The sequence below is a fragment of the Lynx canadensis genome, chromosome A3, assembly GCF_007474595.2.
Source record: "Lynx canadensis isolate LIC74 chromosome A3, mLynCan4.pri.v2, whole genome shotgun sequence".
NCBI lineage: Eukaryota > Metazoa > Chordata > Mammalia > Carnivora > Felidae > Lynx > Lynx canadensis.
The window spans coordinates 105,273,215-105,299,085 of NC_044305.1; the positions used below are offsets into that span (position 1 = coordinate 105,273,215).

The 25,871-nt window shown below is 36.2% G+C and overlaps 1 protein-coding gene across 9 annotated transcripts in view; it reads right to left on the reverse strand.

Moving 5' to 3' along the window:
• EML4 (EMAP like 4) overlaps positions 1-25,871 on the reverse strand; it is a 161,713-nt gene that overhangs the window by 48,173 nt on the left and 87,669 nt on the right. For 5 of the 9 annotated variants that reach the window (XM_030311215.1, XM_030311213.1, XM_030311212.1 and 2 more), the window contains 9 exons: positions 22,693-22,866; positions 20,676-20,804; positions 20,151-20,176; positions 19,914-19,946; positions 6,481-6,604; positions 4,377-4,526; positions 3,127-3,196; positions 1,909-2,019; positions 1,088-1,183 (listed from right to left, as the gene is read on the reverse strand). In XM_030311215.1, coding sequence (XP_030167075.1) covers positions 1,088-1,183; positions 1,909-2,019; positions 3,127-3,196; positions 4,377-4,526; positions 6,481-6,604; positions 19,914-19,946; positions 20,151-20,176; positions 20,676-20,804; positions 22,693-22,866 — 913 coding nt within the window. Of the gene's footprint in view, positions 1-1,087; positions 1,184-1,908; positions 2,020-3,126; positions 3,197-4,376; positions 4,527-6,480; positions 6,605-17,271; positions 17,357-19,913; positions 19,947-20,150; positions 20,177-20,675; positions 20,805-22,692; positions 22,867-25,871 lie in introns of those variants that run through there. The other 4 variants (XM_030311216.1, XM_030311214.1, XM_030311219.1 and 1 more) reach the window with 3 other exon arrangements.

Sequence of the window (25,871 nt, forward strand, 5' to 3'; positions counted from 1 at the left end):
CCCTCTGAAAGCCTGTCAGAAGGAGGCCATTTCGACCCATATTTGCAGCATTAACCTTATATTCTTCTCTTACAAGTTATAGCCAGATCCACACAAAGGGATCAACCCTATTCTATAGCAATTATAAATACTATAGCAGTTTATGTAATAATCCCATACATGTATTAAAACCAAAAAACTTATCCTTACATATGCTTTTCGGTTATGTCAGTTATATTCCAAAGGATGAATTTTTCCTTTAGATTTTTAATGCTTTAAAGATTGAATAAATGACAAATTTTGTTAAAGAGAAACCAGATAGCGTAGTCAGAGTTAATTTTGAGATTAGACATCCATCTACTTTGGCATTTCAGTAGCACAATATGCCTGAAGTATCACTGAAATTTGGTTGAAGTTGCTTGACTATTTTATCTTAAGAATACTTTGGGGTGCCTGGGTGGCTCAGTCAGTTAAGCATCGACTCCTGGTTTTGGCTCAGGTTCATGATCTCAAGGTTCGTGAGTTCAAGCCCTGCGTTGGGCTCTGCGCTGTCATGGCAGAGCCTGCTTTGGATTCTCTCTCTCTGCCCCTCCCCTGGTCTTTCTTTCTTTCTCTCAAAATAAAGAATACTGGGGTGCCTGGGTGGCTCAGTTGGTTGAGCATCCAACTATTGCTTTTGGCTCAGGTCATGATCTCACCGTTTGTGGGATCGAGCCCCATGTCGGGCTCTGCACTGACAGCATGGAGCCTACTTGGGATTCTCTCTCACCCTCTCTCTCTGCTCCTCCCCTGCTTGAGCACTCCCTCTCTCTAAATAAATAAATAAATAAATAAACATTAAAGAAAAAAGAATACTTTAAGAACTGATCTCAGAATCTATAGATAACTATCACAGAAAGTATAAATAGGTGTTGTTAAAAAAAAAAAAAAGAATACTTTAAGAATGGTATTCCTAATACCATAAAATGACGACAAATCAATAAATCTAATGAATATGGCCAACTGGTATGCTCTTGCAACTTAAGGATATGCAGTATACATCCAAGGATCTGAAAAAAAATAATGTATTCTAAAAAATAATACTCAATTAAAATTTATTTTGATTTACCTTTATTTCTGCTCCCTTTGATTTTTTCTGCCAATCCCAAACAGTAAGCATATGCTCATTGGAGTCATCAATAACACATAAATGAACACCTGAATCCTAAAGAAAAGTCAATTCAAGGCATTTAAAACTTTTCAGATAAGGGTGACTTTCTAAGAAGAAATACCGTATTATTAAAACTGGCAACATTAATATAATCCCAAACCCTTTAAACTTGAAAAGGATATAAACTTGAAATAAAATGATTATACTATTTACTGACTGTATTTTCTTCAGAAATATAATGAAGATTCTTTTTAAAAATACTTCCTGTTTTTAATCTTGTTTCCAAGGTTAACTTCCACTTACTATATAGTTACTTGTATTATTCAAACAGCAATTTAGCTTTCCATGATATACCTGACTTACATTAACACAGATAAATAGGATAAATAAAATGTAAATAACTTCTTTTCTAGGAGAACTGGCCAGCTTTCATGTCAGTAAATTTTTTAAATAAAATAAGATTTCCATGATTCAAGCTGAAGCAAAAGCATATCTTACTTCTTATTTCAACTGGACCATGCTATACATATATTCCTCTAACAATTTCCTGCTATTACACTGGAATCCTAGTTCAAAACAGAACAAAAGTATAACTAAGTATAACAACCTGTATCCCATTTAAACCAGAGTACTTTAGTACCTAGGTTAAAATGCTGGCCACTGCTAAGCAACAGCTAACAATTCAGAGTTATCACTTTCTATGAACACAGACACAGACACAAAATTGAGCTTGACTTCTTTACTGCAGCTTGCTTACTTCCTTAAAAATTGTTACTTACTGCTTTTGAAAAATCCAGGCATCCTACTCCACGCTCAAAGGTCCCAAGTCCAATAATTTGCAGAGTGGATAAACTAACTGAATCCCACACTCTGACATGGGGTTGCAGAGGCTGCAAAAACAAGGGGAAAAATACAATAGCAAGACTAACTGGTATTCAGGTGGATGCAAGTAAATACTACCATCACACAGAACTGCATTCCATCTTTCAAAAGCAGTGGGTCTGGACAAACATCTAATAATAAAATAGCTACTACATTTAGACATGACCCCAAAGAATCTTGAGCAGATATTTTCTTCTCATACCATGAAAACAAGAAAATAACAACAGTGATAACAGTAGCAGCAAATGATTTAGTATTTACTATGTCACACACTATTCTAAGTACATCGCATGTATTGATTCATTTAATCCCATAAACTATGTACTGTTATAATTACCATTTAACCAGATGAGGAAACTTAGATTTGAATAACTTGCCCAAAGTTATACAGCTATTAGAAGGTGGAGTTAGGAGTCTAACCAAGGCCAATTTGCTCTGGATACTCTGCTTTTAACATTACCTTCATTTCTAGGAAAATAATACTTTTTTTCTATAAGTGTCCAATACATTGCTAACCAAACAGTTCTTAAATAGAATTTGGAACTGGAAGGGGCCTTAGAAGTCATCCATTATAACCATTCTGACTCCTTTTCTCTAAATAAACTGAAGCCAGGGAATGTCATGGGTACAGTCACACACACGTTAATCAATCATCAATAATATTCACTGCTGATCCTTACAAATAAGGGATTTATTATATAAGCCAATTTAATAATACTGAATAGGAACTGACATTTTTAAAGTGTTATCAGTTCTAGTCATATATAAAGTCAAGAGGTCCATCAACATAGTGAAAATGTGGCACCTTCTGGCAAACACTGATAAGTTATGCTATGTTAAAAAAAAAAAATCAACAAGCTTACAAGTCCTCCCAATTTTACAAGTAAATAGTTTCCTTAGGGAGAACACTTATTTTTAGAGAAAAATATTAAGTAGTATGATTCTGTTTTTTGGAATCTTCTTACATTCTACTATTTTTTCCCTGCTTATACTAGAAATCCCTTAGCTGCCAAATTTTAAAAGAATGAAATAAATGAGCTGCGGTTAAAATTCCTATCAACTCCATTCTAATGACAATGTCACTGATACAGCATGCAGAACCCTATGCCACTCACCCTTCCATCTTTATCCACTCCAGCAATCTGTCCAGTTGCGATCCTAATTTTGTCAGGATGTATAGCAAGGCTAAAAAGCAGTATTAACAACAGTTTTAAATATGGGAAACATTTCAAGTAGCTGAAAGTATGCCTTAGTATCAACATTTATCAATTTTCAAACATTTTTAATCATTAAAAAAATTCTCATTGTGACCTGTTTTCTTTAGCAAATCAAATAAACATCAATCATCTAGAAGATGTTTTTTCCTAAGTTTTCGGCTGCACTTTTTCTTTCTTTGTTAAATTAAACAAATTAACGGAGCCCTAAATTTGAAGAAAACACATATTCACAATTACAGGGTAAGTTAAAATGTCTTCATCTGTTCCAGCTCCTTTCTAGTCCTGCACACAGGCACGCATACTCAGACGGTTTTATTACGGGGAAGGTGCAGTCGTGCACTGTGCAAACTCTGTGTCAACATCAGCATATTCCCCTTTTGTGACATCATCCGTATGCATCTTATTAACAGCTCTTCTACCATTTCTACTTTTCTACAAAGGAACACAATGAACATCTTCACATAGTACCTCCAACCTTTTAATTAGCTCTTAATGCTGAACCCTTAGGTCAGATGTGGGGCATGAAAATTTTAAGACTGAAAACTGTGTAGCATACATGCCCACATTCTTCATGATCAACATACGAGTGACTAGCAAAGTTTTTTTTTTTTTAAAGATGTCTTCCTGTCCATATTTAGACTCCTTTCTATATCTTGCAACCAAAGGGTAAGCTTATTAAGAATGTAAATTTTTTGGGGCGCCTGGGTGGCGCAGTCGGTTAAGCGTCCGACTTCAGCCAGGTCATGATCTCACGGTCCGTGAGTTCGAGCCCCGCGTCGGGCTCTGGGCTGATGGCTCGGAGCCTGGAGCCTGTTTCCGATTCTGTGTCTCCCTCTCTCTCTGCCCCTCCCCCGTTCATGCTCTGTCTCTGTCCCAAAAATAAATAAAAACGTTGAAGAAAGAATGTAAATTTTTTGCTCTTATGTACTGCTCATTCCTTTCCAGAAGAGTAGTATCAATTAAAATTGTCTTAAGAAAAGATTCCACTACCGCTTCCCCATATTAAAGTGCTTTTTAAAATATATCTACACAATACCCATAATATCCTTAAGATCTGAGCTCTCCAGAAGAAATCATTTCTGAAAAACCCAAATTATAAAGAAATGCAAAAATGACAAAGAAAAACACAAGTATTAAATGATACCAACCATTTCACACAGTCTGTGTGACCCAGGTAGTGTCGCTGAGTTCTCTCCTCATAATTAAACAGTACTACTACTGATGCTATGAAATACACTATTTCTCCGGTAGGAAGAAGGTAAACATTAGCACGGCAGTCCTTTCCTCGGTAACCATATCTTAAACAGGAGTCAAGGTTTTTAATAAATATTATTTTTAAGGTGTAAAGTTTTTCATGGATCCCTAAGGGAATCAGGAAAGTATAAAGAAAACCGGAATGCATCATCAGAACTAAGAAACTCAAGTCCTGCCACTAGCCAGGGTGCAACCCTGAGTTTTTAATGTGCACAAAACTTAGTTCCCTCATTCCGCAAATACATACTGAGTTCTGAACATGTGGCAGGCACAGAGCAGTACACTTCTGAACAAAATGAATGGACACCTGGGTCCCTGGAGCTTAGCTCTGGCAATGATGACAAAAACAGACACTAAATATATCATTAGAAATTGTGGAAAGACAAGGGAAAAAATAGTGGTCGTTTCCTTAAGTGAGAATACCTATTTTCACAATTAAACTAAACAAGGAACACCTAATTTAAATGGAGAGAAAGTGAAGAGAGGGATCAAAAGAAGGGTGGAGAAAATGACATTTATGCTTGACTGAAATAATGAGTGAGACAGGAGTACTTGGGTGGCTCAGTTGGTTAAGTGTCCAACTCTTGATTTCGGCTCAGATCATGATCTCACGGTTTGTGAGTTCAAGCCCTGCATCGAACTCTGTGCTGATAGCACTGAGCCTGCTTGGGATTCTGTCTCCCTCTCTCTCTGCCCTGCTTGCTAGGTCGGTCGGTCTGTCTGTCTGTCTCTCAAAATAAGTAAAAATAAACTAAAAGAAAAATGAGTAAGACAGCCAGGCACAGTTTGGTAGTGTTTATTAAAAAGTCGTAGAGGGCTCACTTCGGCAGCACACATACTAAAAAGTTGTACAGATGGTGCCTGGGTGGCTCAGTCGGTTAAGCATCTGACTTCAGCTCAGGTCATGATCTCATGGTTCGTGGGTTCAAGTCCCGCGTCGGGCTCTGTGCAGACAGCTCAGAGCCTGGAACCTGCTTCAGATTCTGTGTCTCCCTCTCTCTCTGCCTCTCTCCCATTTGCACTCTGTCTCTCTCTCAAAAATAAACAAACATTAAAAAAAAAAAAAGTTGTACAGAATTATGGGATTGGTGAGTTTTCCAAAGCTAATTTGTGTGGAAAGGAGGGAATGAATCAAAGGGCAGGGGAAGTGGGTACAGAATGGAGGCAAAAAGTTGAGTTCAAACTACTGACTCCATTCTGCTTCGTGGACTTTCTCAAAGGTTCTGAGAGAAAAATTTCTAAGTGAAATTAAGAGAGCTCTTTTATATAGTCATTTTTTACCAAGTCTGGCTGACAGGTTAATTCTGGAATTAGAATCACCTTGTTAATTTGATGTCTTTATATAAAATAATTTACATTATTTCACAGGTTACAAAATGCTTAACTGATGTTTTCTTATTTAATTCTTACAAAAGCTCAGTGAAGTAGGAGTTATTAACTTGTAAGTGAAGTAAGGTTCACTGGGGCTGGTGGGGCTGATTCTTCTAATTCCATTCCAATGTCTTCTCTACCACATCGCAAATACCTACCATGTTGTTCGTAGAACACTGTTTGCCCTATCCAAAATTATTATAATTTGGGTGGTTTTAAATTGCTATTGGCAAAATACACGTAATATGTGGAGGATGAGAGGTAACATTTTTCTACTTTCTCAAGTGGTTGCTATACTCATCACACTTTTCTTGTATAAAGAGAATTTTTTTAATAGTTTAATTATTCGAGAGAGCAGGTGTGCGTGCTTGTGAACACGAGCGGAGGAGCTGCAGGGAGAGAGTGAGAACGCAAGCAGATGCTGCGCTGTCAGCGCAGAGCCTGATGCAGGGTTAATCTCACGAATGATGAGATCAACACCTGAGCTGAAATCAAGAGTTGAACGCTCAATCAAGTAAGTCACTGGGACCCCCGTCGTACAACAACAATTTTGACAGAGGTTAGGTAAACTAATTTTTCTTAAACTGAAGACAAAGTGAACACATTTGCTGTCACAGCAGAGGATACACCCACTCCAGTTTCAGCTTCTCAGGAGGCAGTTCTGTTCTGATGTCGTCATAGTTTTCAACATCAGAAGGAATGAACATTGTAATTGGCCGACCTCGCATAAACATTTTAACATATTCTCCTTCTGTTGAAACATAAGACAAAAAAATTAAGTCAGTTTTGTGAATAACCATAGAAAAGTGGATTTTTAAGGTGATATAGTAAGAGCAAGACAAAAATAGCTAGTACAGAGTTTTATTCTTATACGTAATCATTTTTATATAAAGACTTTGTCTAAAACATTGTAGGGAAAAAATACCAGTCGTTTCCTGAAGTGAGAATACCTATTTTCACAATTAAACTAAACAAGGAGGTCAGGAAGGTTGAGGTAGAAAAATGCAGAAAAAAAAAAAAAATTATGATGGAAGTTTTTCCGACAGTTGAAAAGAAGAAAAAGATTATCAGGGCAGATGACAACCGTATCTACCAGACTACCTGATCAACCTAATGATGTTTAATGCCATACAAAAAACATGGCCTGAGAATATACCATAATGAGAGGAGTCACACAGCCTCCCAAGTCAGGATACAGAGAGAAGACAAGAGCTCTGCTATTCACAGTGAGTACAGCTGGAAAGAAGACCAACTTCCCTCACTGCAGGACTGTGCCTACAATCAGGGCTGGGCCTAAACAATTAAATTCAATTACAATATGCTAACATTTTTAAATTCAATTACAATATGCTAACATTTTTAAATTCAATTACAATATGCTAACATTTTTAAAAGGCAGTGCTACGAAACAGTTTTCTAATTAGCAGTATAGGTTCTAAAACATCTTTACATAGACCAAATAGTTGTTTATAAGATCTGCAACAATCTAAAACTAAAAATGTTAGACAAGTCTAGAATAAATAATATTTGTTGCGAATCTTTTACAAAAGGAAACAAAACTTCACTAAACAGATGAGTTTGTTCCTTAAAAACAATGAACACCCCTCCTTGGCCCAGCATTCCAATGACCTACATCTAGGTAAGTTTAATAAATGTTGACAATGATTGTGAAATGGCTACAAGAGAACCTGAATGGGAAGATGAAAGTAAGGGATTCAGTATAAAAGCCTAGGAAATGTCTAGCACCTACCAACTTGTTTGGCTTGCTATGAAAAAACAGCATTAGAAACAGACTGCACATGTGGTCATCAACCTGAGGCTGATACAACTCTAGGACCTCTAATAATGACCTAAGCTACTAAGTAGAAGAGTACATAATAATTCAATAGTTTATATGATGCAAACCATGGAAGAAGGAAAGATAAATTACTTGATGAACGTCTGCAAGTATTTCTTCAGAGTCAGATTAAACAACTGTGTTATGGGTGAGAAGTTCAAGTTATTTTTATTATTATTACTCACTTGTGCTTGGCCTCATGGATTGATCTAAGAACAGGCTAAGACCTCCCACGCCACAGTTTTCACACCACATAATGTAGGTCTTTATTACTTCTGAATCTAAGAGTGGGCTCTGCTTCCTGATGATTTTTAGCACAGCTGGACTCTGATGAGAACTAAATGATTACCAGCTGCGACTATTTCTCTTCTGCAATCGTATTTATCTGTGTCTCCTTGTCCTTTTTTGTATAGTTTATTTTCTTATAGGTATCAATTTGTTATATAATTTTCCCTCAAAGTTTTTTTTTTTTTTTTTAAAGAATATAAATTTAAAAATTTTTTTTTTTCAACGTTTATTTATTTTTGGGACAGAGAGAGACAGAGCATGAACGGGGGAGGGGCAGAGAGAGAGGGAGACACAGAATCGGAAACAGGCTCCAGGCTCTGAGCCATCAGCCCAGAGCCCGACGCGGGGCTCGAACTCACGGACCGCGAGATCGTGACCTGGCTGAAGTCGGACTCTTAACCGACTGCGCCACCCAGGCGCCCCAAGAATATAAATTTTTAGAGGTAGATATCCTGTCCCTTGGAATTTCCCCTAGGATCTTTGATCAGGGGTATATATCATAAATGCTTTCTGAATGAAAAAACAAAACAATTAGTAGATAATTCTATCACCACCTAGAAGAGATCCCATGTCCAGGGAAGGGAATGGGTTAGGGATAATAGTATCAAAGAAAATAAAAGCTCTCTTTTACGAAGAGAGAAAGCTAAGAATACCATATTGATTCTTCTGTCAGTTATTATTTATCAATTATTCCTTTAGCAGCACAAACAACTAAGTAAAAGCAAAGGAACTATCTAGTGCTTGTCAACTTTTCTAATATAAAAATGGCAATACACGTCAGGATGAAAGTGCTTTCCCTTTCTGGAAATTGGCAGTATATATGTTGGAGGCCAAGTATGTCATCTAGGAACCATAAACAATTCCTGAGACTGAGGGACACAATACATTATAGTGGAAAGAACATGAGCTCTGGAAAAAGACTGATTGAGATCTGTGTTCCAGCTTTACCACTTTCTAGTTGTGTGACTTCGGCCTCATTTTCTTTCCTTTTTTTTTTAAAGTTTTTTTTTTTCTTAACGTTTATTTATTACTGAGAGACAGAGAGAGACAGAGCATAAGCATGGAAGGGGCAGAGAGAGGAGGAGACACAGAACCTGAAGCAGGCTCTAGGCTCTGAGCTGTCAGCACAGAGCCCAAAGCGGGACTCGAACTTACAGACTGTGAGATCATGACCTGGGCAAAGTCGGACACTTAACTGAGCCACCCAGGTGCCCCTGGCCTCATTTTCTTATTATATAAAATGATACTATGATTTACCACCTGTGATTATGATCAATTAAATAAGACTTCACACTGTAAAGGATAATATGAGGTCCTCAACAAATATTTATTCCCTTCCCTTTGAGAAGGATTTGAGACCATTCTGAATACTGTCTAGGAACTGCTTATATGATTTAACACACTGGAATATCTCTTCATAAGCCTTAAAATGACTGTCCACAGAATAGTATGTATAGGCAAATAAGCTAGAATTCTGATTCTATCATGTACCTTTTTGTAATGTTTATTTTGAGAGAGAGAGAGAGAGAGAGAGAGAGAGAGAGAGAGAGAGAGAGAATGAACGAATATGAGCAGGGGAGGGGCAAAGAAGAGAGGGTGAGAGAATCTCAAGCAGACTCCACACTCAGTGCAGAGTCCAATGTGGGGTTCGAACTCACGACCTCAAGATCATGACCTGAGCTGAAATCTAGAGTCAGATGCTTAAATGAGTCACTCAGATGCCCCTGCTACTGGAACATTTTAAATTACATATGTGTTATACATTATGTTTCTATTGGATAGTACTTTTCAGACAGTAGTAAGGTCCTCAGGTTGGTCCACAGAAGTCCAAGTACCTGACAATACAGCTTACTTATAATCCAAATAATAGAAGCTTGAGCTCTGGATCCCAAGAGTAGGAAATCAGAGAGTACAAAAGAAGAGGAAGATGTTTCTGCTCTACTATCTTCGGGAAGAGTGAATGCTAGGCAGAAATTTGAAACACTGGATGTTAACACTTCCTTTCTTTGTCCTTCTCACTGCTGGCACTTCCCCTTCTGTCTGCTTAAGTCTTGTTAATTTAATCTTCTACTTTAGCATCTCCCCTAGGCTAGCCTATCCTGCAGCTGTCCTATCTTGCAAAGTGCTCCAAATTGCAAAATGATCTTAATCCAAACTTTTTGGGATAGTTATCTAAGGTGTTCTGAAAAAGCAGTATTGCTGAAATGATTCATACAGATACAAATAACTGGTTATTAAAGTTACTTATATATTAAATGAACCCTACCACCAACATGGGGCTTGAACTCAAGACCTCAAGATCAAAAGAGTTGCATGCTCTACCAAATGAGCTAGCCAGGTGCCCCAAAGTTACTCATTTATTTAAAACATACTTATTAAAATTTATTAACCTTTCATAGACTAATAGTAAAAGGCAAAAGTGAACAAGGAAGTTAGTAGTGGCATACTCTGCTCCTCGATCAGTTCCCCTAAGTGTTTTCCTACAGCTTGCTCTCTTTTTGGACTTAGAGATTAAAAAAAAAAAAAAAAAAAAGAACAACAGAAAGGCTTTCAAAGGCAACAGCAGAGCTTCGGGCTTTGGACAATGACTGTACTTATTTGTATAATGAGTACTGCCTACAGAAAGCCTCTGAACATCTAGAATGCTTACAGTTTAACACATCTTTCTCCCCAAAGTTTCCATTTTAGAAATCCACTTTTATTTGTATTTTATTATTATTTTTTTTTTTAATTTTTTTTTTTTCAACGTTTATTTATTTTTGGGACAGAGAGAGACAGAGCATGAATGGGGGAGGGGCAGAGAGAGAGGGAGACACAGAATCGGAAACAGGCTCCAGGCTCTGAGCCATCAGCCCAGAGCCTGACGCGGGGCTCGAACTCACGGACCGCGAGATCGTGACCTGGCTGAAGTCGGACGCTTAACCGACTGCGCCACCCAGGCGCCCCTGTATTTTATTATTTTTTTAATAGTTTACTTATTTAGAGAGAGAGAGAGAGAGACAGAGCATGAGCTGAGGAGGGGCATAGAGAGAGGGAGGAAGAGAATCCCAAGCAGGCTCTGAGCTGTCAGTGCAGAGCCCAACATGGGGCTCAAACTCATGAACCGTGAGATCATGACCTGAGCTGAAATCAAAAGTCAGATGCTCAACTGATTGAGCCGCCCAGGCACCCCTCACTTTTATTTGCATTTTACTATCTTTAGAACCAAAGAGCCCCCCCTACTAACCCAAATCTGGAATCTGAAATTCATATTTAACTATAATGTAGGAGAGTGTGATGCTATCTAATTCCAGCAAACAGAAAATTGGAAAATCTTTACTTAGTTTGAGCTTTTTCTGTATAACAGTTGTATTCCCCAAAACCATAAAGCTCCAGAACAGGTGATAAACAAGAGGCTAGAAATACTGACTATGCTTTTATAGTAGAAAGTGACAAAGAGCATTTTGGGTAGGCTAAAATCTTTCCTTAAAAAGAATTTATTCTCTAGAGATATCAAGTCCTAGTTAATTATTCAGTTACACTATAGTAATAACTTAATATTTTAAAATTCCAATGAAACAGTGTGATCTTTAAAACTCTTTGGACTTTGAATAGGGAACCTGATTTGTACAATAAAGTCTAAACCTTTTCAAAGGTTTAGCTGTCAAAACAGATAAAATTAGATTCCTAAATAAAAAAGGGGGGTGTGGATTTAGAAGGATATAATGTAACCCTCCTATTTTGCAGATTTAAAAATTCTTAGTTGGGGTGCTTGCCAAGTATTACGTATTACTGTATTATGTGTTATGTTTTACTTGCTAGGACAAGAACTCAGATTTGAAAAATGTGACCAAGTAGTAAAATGTTACCTTAATTTTCTTTGTTCAGACTTACTGGCTAGTAAATTTTATGGAATTCTTTTTTTTTTTTTAATTTTTTAATTTTTAACGTTTATTTATTTTTGAGACACAGAGAGACAGAGCATGAATGGGGGAGGGTCAGAGAGAGAGGGAGACACAGAATCTGAAACAGGCCCCAGGCTCTGAGCTGTCAGCACAGAGCCCGATGCGGGGCTCGAACTCAGACTGTGAGATCATGACCCGAGCTGAAGTCGGATGCTCACCCGACTGAGCCACCCAGGCGCCCCTGGAATTTTTAATGACATGGAGGTAGCAAGGTGAAGTGAGGGTGCACAATGAAAATATAGAAGAAGTGAACCCAGCCTTTTAGGAGCTTACAACAGAGACATAACCAAGTCTTATTTAACTGTGAATCAACTCATATACTAATTACAGTAATAAGCCCACTTGTAGTTAGTTTCTTGAATCTAAACCTCCTTTAATCAGATTTCTCTTTGATATTTTGTTTGCAACTATGATTGTCATTAAAATCACTTCAAGATAATCAGATATGGGTGTTTGCTTAAGCATTTTGGATCATTTTTTACTATCTGAAAAAGGCGTTCTTTGGCAAAAGATGGGAAAGAAGTCTAGTTCAACAATATAGGACACATAAAACTTCTAAAAGACTTGTTGCTGTATTGCTGAAAACTTTTTTTTTAATGTTTATTTTTGAGAGTGCACCAGCGAGCACGTGTGGGGGAGGGGCAGAGGATCTGAAGCCGGCTCTGTGCTGAAAGCAGAGAGACTGATGCGGGGCTCGATCTCACAAACCGTGAGAGTTGGGCACTTAACGGACTAAGCCACCAAGGCACCCTGAAAGCTTTTCTGAACTAAGCAAAATAGGACTGTATTTTAAAAAACTCCCTCAAATCTCTCATTTATATCCTTAGGAAGTTATTTTAAGCATGAAATTAAGGTTTTTTTCATTTTATCTGAATATACCAAGTTAGAATTTTTTTAAAAATAAGAAATTCAGAAAAAATAAGATATTCAAAAGAGAAACTTCAGATATCAAAATATTTACCCCTCTAACTCCTTTTCAATTAACCATAGCAGGAAGCGAACCAGGAGGCCCCAAGGAAACAATAAAAACCTGTATATGAAATTCTACTTAAACAGAATTAAGGAGAGGTTTCAACTTTACCTTTAATGTTGTATTTCTTTAAAAAACAACCTGAGCTGGGGCACCTGGGGAGCTGAGTTGGTTAAGTAACAGACTCCTGATTTCAGCTCAAGTCATGATCTCCTGGCTGTAAGGCTCTGCACTGTCAGCAAGGAGCCTGCTTGGGATTCTCCAGGTGACCCTACCTTGCTAGTGTGTGTGCTCTCTCTCTCTCTCAAAATAAACAAATATTGAAACAAACAAACAAATAAATAATACCTGAATCAAAGCAAAATAAAGATTTAAGAAATCTGAGTCCTTTGTATACGGATGCTTGCTATAGTATTTGTATGTATTTTTAGAAAGATTAAAATATTTCACCATCTTAAAAAAGTTTTAAAAGCTTTATTAAAGGAAATAGTCAACAGAATATTTCTGGTAAAACTGTTCTGTGGAGAACCAATTAGAAGTACAGTTCAGGAACATGGCATGTGATTTGCTACGATTCTTCCTGCAATCTCAGTATGTGTCACTGATAAATTATATCTCTTGCTTGCTAAGCCTAATCACAAGTTCCAGAATTCTTTTCAAAGTGCTTCAGGAAAACAGTAACAAGTGAGAGAGTAAGAAACACATATAGAGCTTAACTGCCATTTCTCGACAGAATGGATTTCTAACCGTGCTATCTCAGTTCACCGACATGCTTGAAGAATGGAGACTTTTCTGGTTAACTGCATTTTCTAGTCTAGACTTTTATTCATTCATTCATTCATTTATTTATTTATTTATTTTAACATTATTTATCTTTGAGAGAGAGACAGTGGGGGGGGGGGGGGAGGAACAGACAGAGAGCGAGACACAGAATCCAAAGCAGGCTCCAGGCTCTGAGCTGTCACCACAGAGCCTGACACTGTGCTTAAACCTAGGAACCATGCATGAGATTGACCTGAGCTGAAGTCGGACACTTAACTGACTGACGCCACCCAGGCATCCTTAGTTTAGACTCTTTAAAAAGCTTATGCCTGGGGGTTGTGAAAATACAATATGGATGAAAAGTCTTTAACCAGAATAAAATAAATATGCACAAGACTATTATGTTCTGTTACGAAAAGTCTTATTCTCCATTTCCAAAAGTGGCAGGTTGGGATGTTTTTCTCAGCTGAAAATAAGGAAAGAGGATGTCAAGAACAAATATTCTCTTTTATAATTATTTTTTTTAATGTTTGTTTATTTTTGAGAGAGAAAGAGAGACAGAGCATGAGCGAGGAGGGGCAGAGAGAGAGGGAGACACAGAATCTGAAGCAGGCTCCAGGCTCTGAGCTGTCAGCACAGAGCCCGATGCGAGGCTCGAACTCACAGAGTGTGAGATCCTGACCTGAGCCAAAGTCGGTCGCTTAACCGACTGAGCCACCCAGTTCTTAAAAGTTGGGATTGTTTAGGGGTGCCTGGGTGGCTCAGTTGGTTAAGTGTCCGACTTCGGCTCAGGTCATGATCTCGCGGTTTGTGAGTTCGAGCCCCGTGTCAGGCTCTGTGATGACAGCTCGGAGCCTGGAGCTTGATTCAGATTCTGTGTCTCCTCTCTCTGTCCCTCCCCCGCTTGTGCTCGGTCTCTATCAAAAAATAAATAAATGTAAGAAAAAAAGAAGTTGGAATTGTTTATATTAAAAATAATAACTGGACAGTCTTTAAACATTTTAATCTAGAAGACTGTTAACAGCAACATCAAGAAATAAGATCTCTGCTTCACAGGACTCAAGGAATCTTTAACAAAGAAAAGGTTCTCCTGTCTGGTTTCCTTTTAAAATATCGAGAATACCTGGAAAAATCTCAGACCTAGGGTTCCAAGTAATGTTTATGCCGCCTACTTAAAATAAGCCAGTATCTAAATTTCAGAAGTGAGTATATTTTTTGGAAATGCAATGTTTGGTTTCCTGCCCTTTGTGCCTATTTACACTGGAACAGACTTAAAGCTAGCACTCTTCTTCCAAATTCTGGAATTGCAAAGTTTTGGATACCACCTTAACAAGGATAAATTCTATCTGTGGCTTAACTAAGGGTTTTTGGCTTATTGGGTTTGTTTCAAACGGCACACCCTCTCAGCAGGTGACAATACACTCCCTCCCTCTTAGTAGGTAACATAACATAAGACAGTGTCAGCGGAACACTGCTATCCTATATATTCGTATAGATAAATTTTAGCTGTTCTTTCAGACACAATGCTCAGTTTACACAGGTGTGATAAGGTTTTAGGACAGACCATGCCCAGAACCAACAAGTCAGAAAACAACACATGGCATGAACAAAAGCACCTACACTGAAACTCTTTAAAGGGTAGATTGAAAGCAAGTTAGTTAAGGTTGGGGGTGGGGAGCTGTCCTCCATTTTCTGTTTGTTGCAAGAAAGAGCTTTAAAAAGTTATTAAAGAAGACTGTTAGCAACATCTAGTCTAAGCCTTACTATATGTGAGGAAACTGAGGTCCAAGACATAGGAAAACTTTATTATCAGATGAATAATGTTTCGCTTCTTTCCATAATTTCCTTTGGCAAATTCCTAACTCACATTCATAATTTCAGTCATTTAGTATATGGATTCTTTAACTTAAAAAAAATTATTTTTAATGTTTATTTTTTAGAGAGAGAGACAAGAATGTGAGTGGGGGAGGGAAGAACAAAGAGGGGGACACAGAATCCCAGGCAGGCCCCAGGCTCTGTGCTGTCAGTATAGAGCTTGACATGAGGCTCAAACCCGTGAACCATGAGATCATGACCTGAGCTGAAGTTGGGTGCTCAACCAACTGAGCCACCCAGGCACCCCAATTCTTTAACCTTTTTTATGGTGCAGGTCATTTCACCCCTAACCAGGACTCATGTTTAATATTCTTGCACTTTTTCTGCTATAACACTTCCTTTTCTAAGTGAGGTGCCTAATGAAGCTTCTGCTACTTATCTGCTCATTACATATCTCAGTATGTATTACCTCCTGACACGTTATTTTTTTCTTATCATGTAGAATTTAAGTGCCACAGAGCACAGAAACTGTAACTGCTATATCCCCAAGTGCCTAAGGATAGGATCTGTCAAAATAAGCACTCAATAAATATTTGTTAAATGAGTGAATGTTTAAAATGTGTATCTGATAAAGAATAAAGAAATGTATCAGAACTATAATAGCTGTTAAAATGACAAGATTACTCCATTTTCCTTCCTTTTCCCAATTTTGTAAATGAGTTTATTATTTTCAGATTATCTGAATAACTGTTTTTGCTACACCAAATTATTGAAGGGTTTTAGATACATATTTCAAAATGACTTTTAAAGTAGTTTTCATCTGCAGTCATTTTTAGACAGATAACTAGCAAGAAATAGTTACTTTTCAATTCCCTAAGATATTGTAATAACTGTTCTCCCATCTAAACACACCTGTAATCAGGACCCTACCGCATTGATTTGGTAGTTAAGCAAGAATGAATCTAAGCTTAGAGCAGTGAGGCAGCACTATGAAAGGAAGTAAGAGTGTGATCTGGTGACTGATAAGTTCCCTTTTCCTCAATTAAGCAGGTATCTCCCCAGTAAGTGGATCTGAGTCATTCAAGTTCTCAACATGATCAGACTTAACTATGTGCTAATTCTAAACAGCATTAAGTTATGTGGTATCCTGGCCTTATGAAGCCTTAATTCACTTCAAATAGATTTGGACTCCAGTCCCCCAAAATAATTTCCATCCAAGTAATTGGAGTTTCCCTAGAAAATAGTGGTAGAAAAAATATTCATCACTTCTGCCCCAGTCACTCATTTATTTAACAATATTTATGGAGCTCCAGGCACTAGGCTAGTCACTGAGAATCTCTAAATAATTTACAAAAGGTGTTTATAGTCCCCTAAGTTAGCTCAAAAGACTTTCTCACCAATAACTTATTGAATGAATGGCACTGTATTAGAACCTATCTGCTACACCTAACAACGAATAACCCTATAGGAAAACTTAGTCACAGTCTAACTTGATGTGCTAAGTCTGTGGAGCAGAATCCAACAGAACTAGTGAGAAAAGTGACTTACATTTCAGGGATTTGAGTGAATGAACTGAGTAAGAGCCTCTTTTGGGTGGTATAACCTATCCTACCTCCCACACCTAGCCTCAGACTATCCTGGGTACATCCCGTTCCATTCCATCTCCTACTCCTTTCAACTACAGTTCTCTTCCTTCTGCTTGAGTGCTGATCGAAATATGCAGTTTAATAGCTCTTCTCGTACTCTACTATGGCTGAAGGACACAGGTCTTTCAGGTCAAGCTTTTCTCTGCTACCACTCACCTAATGTACCAAATGTAAATAGTCTTCTTCCCAAATCAAAGCAGATGGCTTGGAGCAAGTCACACTTGTCATTGTCAAAACATAGCTAAAGAAATTAATAAATCACATTTTTAAAAGATTGTCCAAAAATGATAGGTATTTTGGATTAATACCTAAAGTACAAGAAAATGTGCTGTAAAATATGCCATGCAAAATGAATGCAAACTTTAAAAATATACCTACAGCTTATATCAAATGAAGATCATCTATTTAATGGTTATCTTTTCATCTCACTACACATATTTATTTAAGTGCAAGATTTAGACTGTCAGACTCATATATATATATATATATATATATATATATATATATATATATATATAAATAACTGAAATTTACCTTGTACTATGTGCCAGATACTACACTTTACCTTTAATGTTTGTATGAACTCTTTGAAGGTTTATTATGGTCCCAACAAGAAAACAAAGACTTAGGAAGGCAAAAAAATGTGCTCAAGGTCACATAGCTAAGTAAATGGTGAAACCAGTCTCTGGACTTCAAAATACACGTTTTAACATTGATACTACATTGCTAGCTACGCATCTCTACAAGTAAATTGTCTTACAGAAACTGAATTCCAAAACTTTTATTCTTTTCCACACCTCTCCTTCTTCTCCTCCTCCTCAAATGTTCATTTTAGTAGATACCCCTTACCTAGTTGCTCAAGCTAGCCTTCATAGATTCCCATTGTTCCTTACCTCCTATACCCTACCTATCTTACCTCTTAAACCATCTAGATTCCATCTACTTCTTTCTATAGGCTCTGTCTCAATCACAGTCAGGCCTCAACTACCTCACAGGCTGCAGCACAAAAGTTCTCTATGAAGGGACACTCCAGTGATAGAGTCTATATCCAGACAAAATATAACTGATTGAAGTGGAAAAGTAATAGACTCAAATTCCAAAAATAAGGCTAAATGCAAGAAACGCTTGACATTAATAAATTCCAACATCTGGGACAATCTTTTTGAGCTAAAATTCTTGTAACAAAATTTATTTTTCTATCTCCTTTTCTAGCTTTTCATTCCATCCTTCTTCCTAGACACTGGCTAAAACCCTGCTTAGTGATGCTTCTGTGGCAAAATCCTTACCTCTTAAGTATATTTATTTGCCTGCTTACCTGAATGGCTTTGAAAACGGTCACCAACACAAACCAATCACCTATATACTAATCTTATGTTCTTTTTTCCTTCCAAAGAACATTCTACAACATAAGAAAATGGCAGGCAGCTCTAGGAGGATTTTATAAAATCTGAGCTTTTTAGCAAAACATTGTAATAATAATAGCGCCTTTTTACAGTTACAATGTTTTCTGTTTTTAAAGCACTTTCATATACATTATTTCATTCTTCAGCAGTCATGTTAAGTAAGCCTTAGAGATATTATCTTCAGATCAGAAAACTACACAGAGACATTGTCATTTTGTCTAGATCACAAGGCTATTATGCAGAAGAGCCAAGACCAAATTCTAAACAGAGACTCTCCACTCACAGCTCTTTCCACTAGTTATCACTACCTCTATTTTTAAAAAAATGTTTGATATATAGTAAGAATTGTCTTTATAAATTAAATTTCATTTTTTTCCTTAAAGTATTTCAACCATTACTTAAGCTATACTTATTTCTAAAGAGGAAGAAAGTATGACCTAACATAGAATAATGACAGCAAAAATCAACTTCATTTAGAATTTTTATGCAAAAACAAATGATCCAAAGAAGATTACAAATAAACATTTCTTTTCTTATTAAAATCAAAAACAGGAAAAATCCATAGCAATCAAGTTAATCTCTAACAAAAATTTTAACCACCTTGTATCTGGTTAATGCAATAGCCCAGAAAATAAAGATAACTATGACACATAGAAATGAGCTGTAATGCCCCTCACCCGTTCATGCTCTGTCTCTCTCTGTCCCAAAAATAAATAAACGTTAAAAAAAAAAAAAAAATTAAAAAAAAAAAAAAAAAAAGAAATGAGCTGTAAAAAGCATGCACAGAAAGAACATGCTTTCATTTAGAACAGCATGCTTCAATTAAATTTGCAGGCAATCTAAGGAGAATGTAAAACTGATGTAACAGAACTTACCTACCTTGCAATTAAATTGAATACACATTTACGGAAAGTCTGCTCTCCTTTTTTGGTCAGAACAAGCCAACAACAGCAAGTAGCCAGAAATTACAATTAATATAAAAGAAAAATTCAAGAGGAAATGGATTTGCTAGACTCATTATATATTCAGTCTTAGCTTCAAGAAATGAGTGAGTATTTGCAATGAGGCTGGCAAGACAGGAAATTGAGTTAAAACTGATCAATCTTTTAAATGGCTTTTCTAAGTACAACTTTTATTTTTTTAAAAAAAGGGGAAAATTCTCTTTAGTATTTTATGCCTCTTTGTAATGATGTGTTTATTTCTACTGTTGACCTTGAATCTTCAGAGCTCCCAGAAATAAGATGGATTTTTGGAAAAGTAGTTGGATTCACTAGTCCCAATTACGTACTTCTGTCATTAAGAGGAAAGTCAGAGAGTATAAATAATGAAAAGCCAAATAAGAGATCCAGGAAGAAATTAACTTAGGAGGCGACCAACTGTGTAGCTTATTCTTACCTTGGTTGCTTTTTTCACGGGTTGACATTTTTGCTGGTTGAGACAAAAATGACATATCTTACAATAAAAACTGGGCATTTTCTTAAATGACTATAATAAACATACTTCTCTTTGATTATTATGAGCTGATAAGGTACACTGAATGAAAATAAGTCAATACTCTTAATAATTAGCAAAAACTTAACTGGTGTAGAAAAGCAAGAGAAATACTTTCTTTGAAAAGGATTTTTAATTTACCTTGGTTGATGATGACATCTTTATGCCTACAAAAAAAGAAGACAATCAAAGGACATTTACGTTATAATTTTACTTGGCTTACCATTAGAATCACCTAAAGAAATTGTTAAAAGTTTCAATGCTTAGGCCACACCCAAGATAAATCTTTAGAAATGAAATTCAGACAACATTATTTTAACAAGTCTGTCATTGGTCTCAACTATTAATATATATACTGTTTTATAAGACAATGAATATTCCATAAGATCATCTAAACAGTGAAAGTACAGAAAGAACTTCAAAAAATATTCAAATCTTAGGGGATTAGAGACATTAATTATTTGAGTAGGGAACACAAACAGGAAGATATAGCTGTCTTTCTTTTTTGGAAACACTTAAAAGAAAAAAATACACTTAGAAGAAAAAAAGATACACATTATAATATAGATTTTTAAAAAATGATCCCAAAACAGACATATAATTGGACATGCGAGCATGACAGTCACATAATTAATTTTCAGATAACTGAGAAAGTATAATACTTACTTATCTGTATTTTTTATAACTTTTGATATTAATTTTGATGTTGAAACTGCTCTCAATAATTTATTACGACTCTCATCTGAATTTTCCCATGAATTATGTGACTTTTCAGTTGTCAGTGGTCGTTTTATGCTGGAAGAAACATATTAATTTCTTAGAGAAAAATTCTTTGAGTAGCAATGACATGTAATTGACAGCTTAAACAGAACATAAAAGCAGCAATTAACATTTCCTTAAAGCTAATCCAGAAAAGAGAAGGAAGGATTAGTTGAAAGGTTCCGCCTGGATGAGTGCAGGAGTTAAACAAGGCATTTACCAAGTCTGTTTGTAATTCTCGCTAGAACAAGTATTACTTGATTAAAAAATCAATCTGTACTTTTTTTTGAATAGGAAAAAAACCTATATGCTTAAATCCCTGAGTAAAATATTTCTCATAATTTGTGAAACTGTGTGAGTTTGTGAAAATAACCTGTACTTTTTCAAAGTCATTGCAAGGCTGCTGTTTTCATCTTTTATATCATTGTGTAATTCATTATATATGGTACAAATGACAATTTGTAAGTAAAATGTAGGACTAAAGGTAAAACTCTTGTGACATTCTTTATAGACAATGATCAGAAATAAACATGACTTAACACAAAAAATGTATCATCAACACTGATTCCATGTATTTATAAATGAAATTTTTGAATTATAAATGATATTTTGGTTGCATTGCTAACTATCCTACCACTCATCCAGTCTCCAATACTTCTGGCAATAGTATATCCAAAGAGCAATTTAGAATGGCAAGCACATTTCCACGAGACCTAAGAAGCTGAAAAAAAGATCTGGGACAAAGAAGATACCAAGTCAAATCAGAACCTTAAAGAGATTGATTATAAAAAAGCCACCTTTAATCACACACAATCCAAAGTCATGTAACATTAATAAACTATATCCAAGAAGAACTCCACATGACACCAGGCAAAAAAATTACAAACCATTTAGATAGCAATAAGAATCTGCGTGAGACACACAGACAAAGCAGTTTTTAAAAGTTAAACATGCATCAATCAAATGAAGACTGTTTTGTTTTCCCAAATTTCCATTAGGGATTTGAGACAGAATTATTAAACTGAGCAAATAAAAATACATTATAAATCTTTTAGGAATGGTTGTCATTTATCTTACTAAAATATTTTCCTCGCTAGTTCTGGGAATGGTGTAATATTTTCCTAAGATTTCCAAGCAGAAGTATGATGATAAAATATATCTATACCTAATCATAAAGCTTGGACCTGCATTTCTAAAACAGGCAAACTTCATTAAGTTGGTCTAAATATTTGATTACAAGGCAGCTGTAGCACTAAACTCCCAGCATGCAGGTTTAGATCCCCAATTTAGGCTCACACACATTGTTAGAATGTCTCTCCCTTCTCCCCCTCTCATAACTTTAAAATATTAATTATTACAGACACAGAGAGAAGCCCTCAAGCAAGCCTTTAGCATAGAAAAGACCAGATGAAATGATTTCTCTACTCAAGCAAGAACTTATCCTCCCAAAACCCAAAACTGAAACTGAGATGCAGTCAAAATGAAGAGCCATTTGCTGAGAAGGGCCCTTGCAAGTTCAAGGTTGTAATGATGCCAAAATATGATGAGGATAATTACATGGCAATTTTCTGCCATGGTTATAAATTTATGCATAGTTTATATAAATTTTTAACATTTTGTAATTTTATTGTAAAAATATTGTTTGGTTTCAAAGTAAGTTATTGTAGCCTTCCTTTCATCAAATTGTTTATAACTTAGAGATTTTTTTTTTCCAGTTTTAACTGAGAAATTTTGACCTTAAATCTTCACTCCCCAATAAGCTAAAATACAGATTTTAACAACAAAGAAGGGGCGGGGGGGGGGGGGGACGGGGAGCCACTAGGCTTTTCTATTGGAATCCATGGATAGCCAACATTTCTCAAGTCACAGAATTCAGGTATCATTACAACCATTCCCTAGCTCTGTACTCGGGGACAGTTAAAACCTTTTGGTGGGAGTAGAATTCTTGCTTTCTTGAGTTTGTCTGTGTATTTGGAGAGGCTGTGAAGAGGGCTGGGGAGAAGGTGATGCTCGAATTTGTGGACTTTGATCATTAGAATGAGATTCCTCTTTTTTTTCTCTCTGTCCTTGTGGTTTTTCTTTCTTTTTTTCTGTACCACTGTAAAATAAAGTATAACATGGAACAACACATATTTAAACAAATAGAAGATATATCAAGCGATGGAAAAAGTGGTTATTATATAATTCAAAATGCTAAATTATACAGCTAATATAATTTACACTCCTTTCATATAATGATGAAAATATTTCCTTGAAAGTTCTGGAAGCTATTAAAAATCTTCAGTGAAGAATTTATAAGAAAATCCTATGAAGATTGTCCCTTGAGACCAAAATAGCCCAATGCATTTTGCCATCTTGGAAGATTTGGGGAAGAGCAGCAGCTCTCTTAGCTGACTTCAACTTACCCAAATCAGAGCATCAATGACACTTTCCATTTCCTCTGTAAAACATACTGAATGATGTGCAAGACACTCTAAATGCTATGTTTAGTAGATTATGTTCTAATTCCCATTTCTTCTGTGTATTTCTCCTCCTGCTTAGTTGAGTTTTGAATTTACCAGTTGATCCCCCCACGAATCCAGAGCCTGGTTATGCCAGTTGAACTTGTTATTTTAATTATGTAAATTAATTAAATACAAAGAAAACTGACAAAATATACATAGAAAAGAAAACTGTAATTTCCACAAAAACGAAGTTGAATGCTCTGGAAAGACTCCATAGAAATCAGTTAGTAAAAGAAACTGCTATTAAATTTTATGTAGGTGAGAAAATTAAAAAAAGGTTGAGGAAAAAAATCATAAGGTGGGGGGAGCGCCTGGGTGGCTCAGTCGGTTAAGCTGTTAAGTGTACAACTTCGGCTCAGGTCATGATCTCATGGTTCATAGGTTAGATCCCAGTGTCAGGCTCTGTGCTGACAGCTAGGAGCCTGGAGCCTGCTTTGTTTGGATTCTGTGTCTCCCTCTCTCTCTGCCCCTCCCCCGCTCGCACGGTAGCTCTCTCTCAAAAAATTTAACATTAAAAAAAAAAAAAAAAAGACAGGTTGTTTTGCAAGAGTTTTAAATTTCTTACTCTGTCTTAAAATTGAAACTAACAATTACAAAAAATAATTTATGGGTGTATTTTATGCAAGATAGTCAACAAGGAATCTAATCAGACACGCAATTAGAAAGAGTGTGGGAGGCTCGGCCTTTCATAAAAAAATTGACAAATATATGTCAATATATGACAAATATATGTCAATATATTTACAGTTAAAATATTTAAGATATTTATGTATAAATTCTTGTGCTTCTGCACTTTGACTCTTGATTAATGAAGCACACTCCATTTCTAATCACTGGATAAGAGTCCTTATATTGCACATTTTTGACAATATTACAAACCAGATGGAATCAAGATCTGAATTCCATGGTTAAAAAGGTAGAAAACCATCAACTGTCTACAGTTCTTAATCAAAAGACAGTTTAGAATTTGACTATAAGGTGCATAAATCCACAAGGAGGTACGTTAAGAATATATTAAACAAATATATATAATATATACAATTTATTACAGAGTAATAGTTAAAATGTTAAAATACAATTTTAAAATGACATTTAATTTGATTTAGTTTTGATACCTTCTGACCGCAGACTGGCCCCCAACTTTCTACTTCATGTTCAGTTTTTAAAAGTTTGGGCTGAGAAATACAGTTCTACATCAAAAATACCAGAGTAACTTTGAAATTTAAAACTGATTTAGAAATTCTTTCTTGTTGGTCTTCAAACATTCAAATCCTGAATGTACAGGACACTAGTTATGTGGGCCCAATACAACCTAAAAGAGATTTTCCTCCTGAGTATTTAAAAGCAAAATACAGAGCCTCTGCACCATAAAGTGACAAACTCAGCTAGTCTTAAGATTACCGAGTTACTATTGTGCATAGTACTGATCACTGTGCAGGACCAGTTACATAAGAAAACGGGCTGAATCCAAACCACTACTAAAAACAAGGAAGTTTATTAAAAATATTAAAATTTCCACTATGCATTTATAACTTGTCCTTTTCTCCTAAAAGGGAAGCATAGATAATACATTTTGGCATGTCTGGAGGAGAAAGTCTGGATTCCAAAATGACAATGACTTCAAAGACTGAATTCTACAAGGGGCTTTTAAAAGGCCTAAAAGATCAGGGCCCCTGGCTGGCTCAGTCAGTGCAGCATGCAACTCTTGATCGAGTTTCAAACCCCACATTGGGTACAGAGATTACTTAAAAATAAAAAATATTTAATAAATAAGTAAACAAATAACCTAAAGATCTTGTTATTTCTTTACTATTCCTGTAGCCAAATGTTTGGTTAGCATCTATAAATCCACACTGATGAGTAACTTGTCACTGGCATTAGTTCATTAAGGCAACCATTATCTATCAGTACATTTTAAATATTATTCCATTACTTAAGGTTTTTCCTTAGTTATTCCTTGAAGAGAACAGTTGTAAGATTATGTAGTTGATCTCTTATGGTCTCTCCAAACTCTATGTGGGATAATCTGCTAGGAATTACACAAAAGTGCAAAAATTCTGTAAGCAATTTTATTGAAACAACAGATTAATTCATTGATGAAAAGAACATATAGAATGTAAATCTGTAGTTCACCGAAACTTTTTAGCAATATTTCCACTGCCCTTCTACCTACCATCCCCTAACACACACACACACACACACACACAAAACATAGTACTATATAGTATATATACTATTTGTACATAATACAAAGTATTATGCCTTTTTTTTATAGCATGGTTAAAGAATAAAAGTTATAATAGTGTTCAACCTCCCACAAATGTATATATATGGAAGATTCTATTTCTCCTTTAAAAACTGCTGTATAGGGGCGCCTCAGCACCCCTGGGTGGCTCAGTCGGTTGAGCATCCGACTTCAGCCCAGGTCATGATCTCGCAGTCCGTGGGTTCGAGCCCCGCATCGGGCTCTGTGCTGACAGCTCGGAGCTCGGAGTCCGGAGCCTGTTTCAGATTCTGTGTCTCCCTCTCTCTCTGACCCTGCCCTGTTCATGCTCTGTCTCTCTCTGTCTCAAAAATAAACAAACATTAAAAAAAAAAA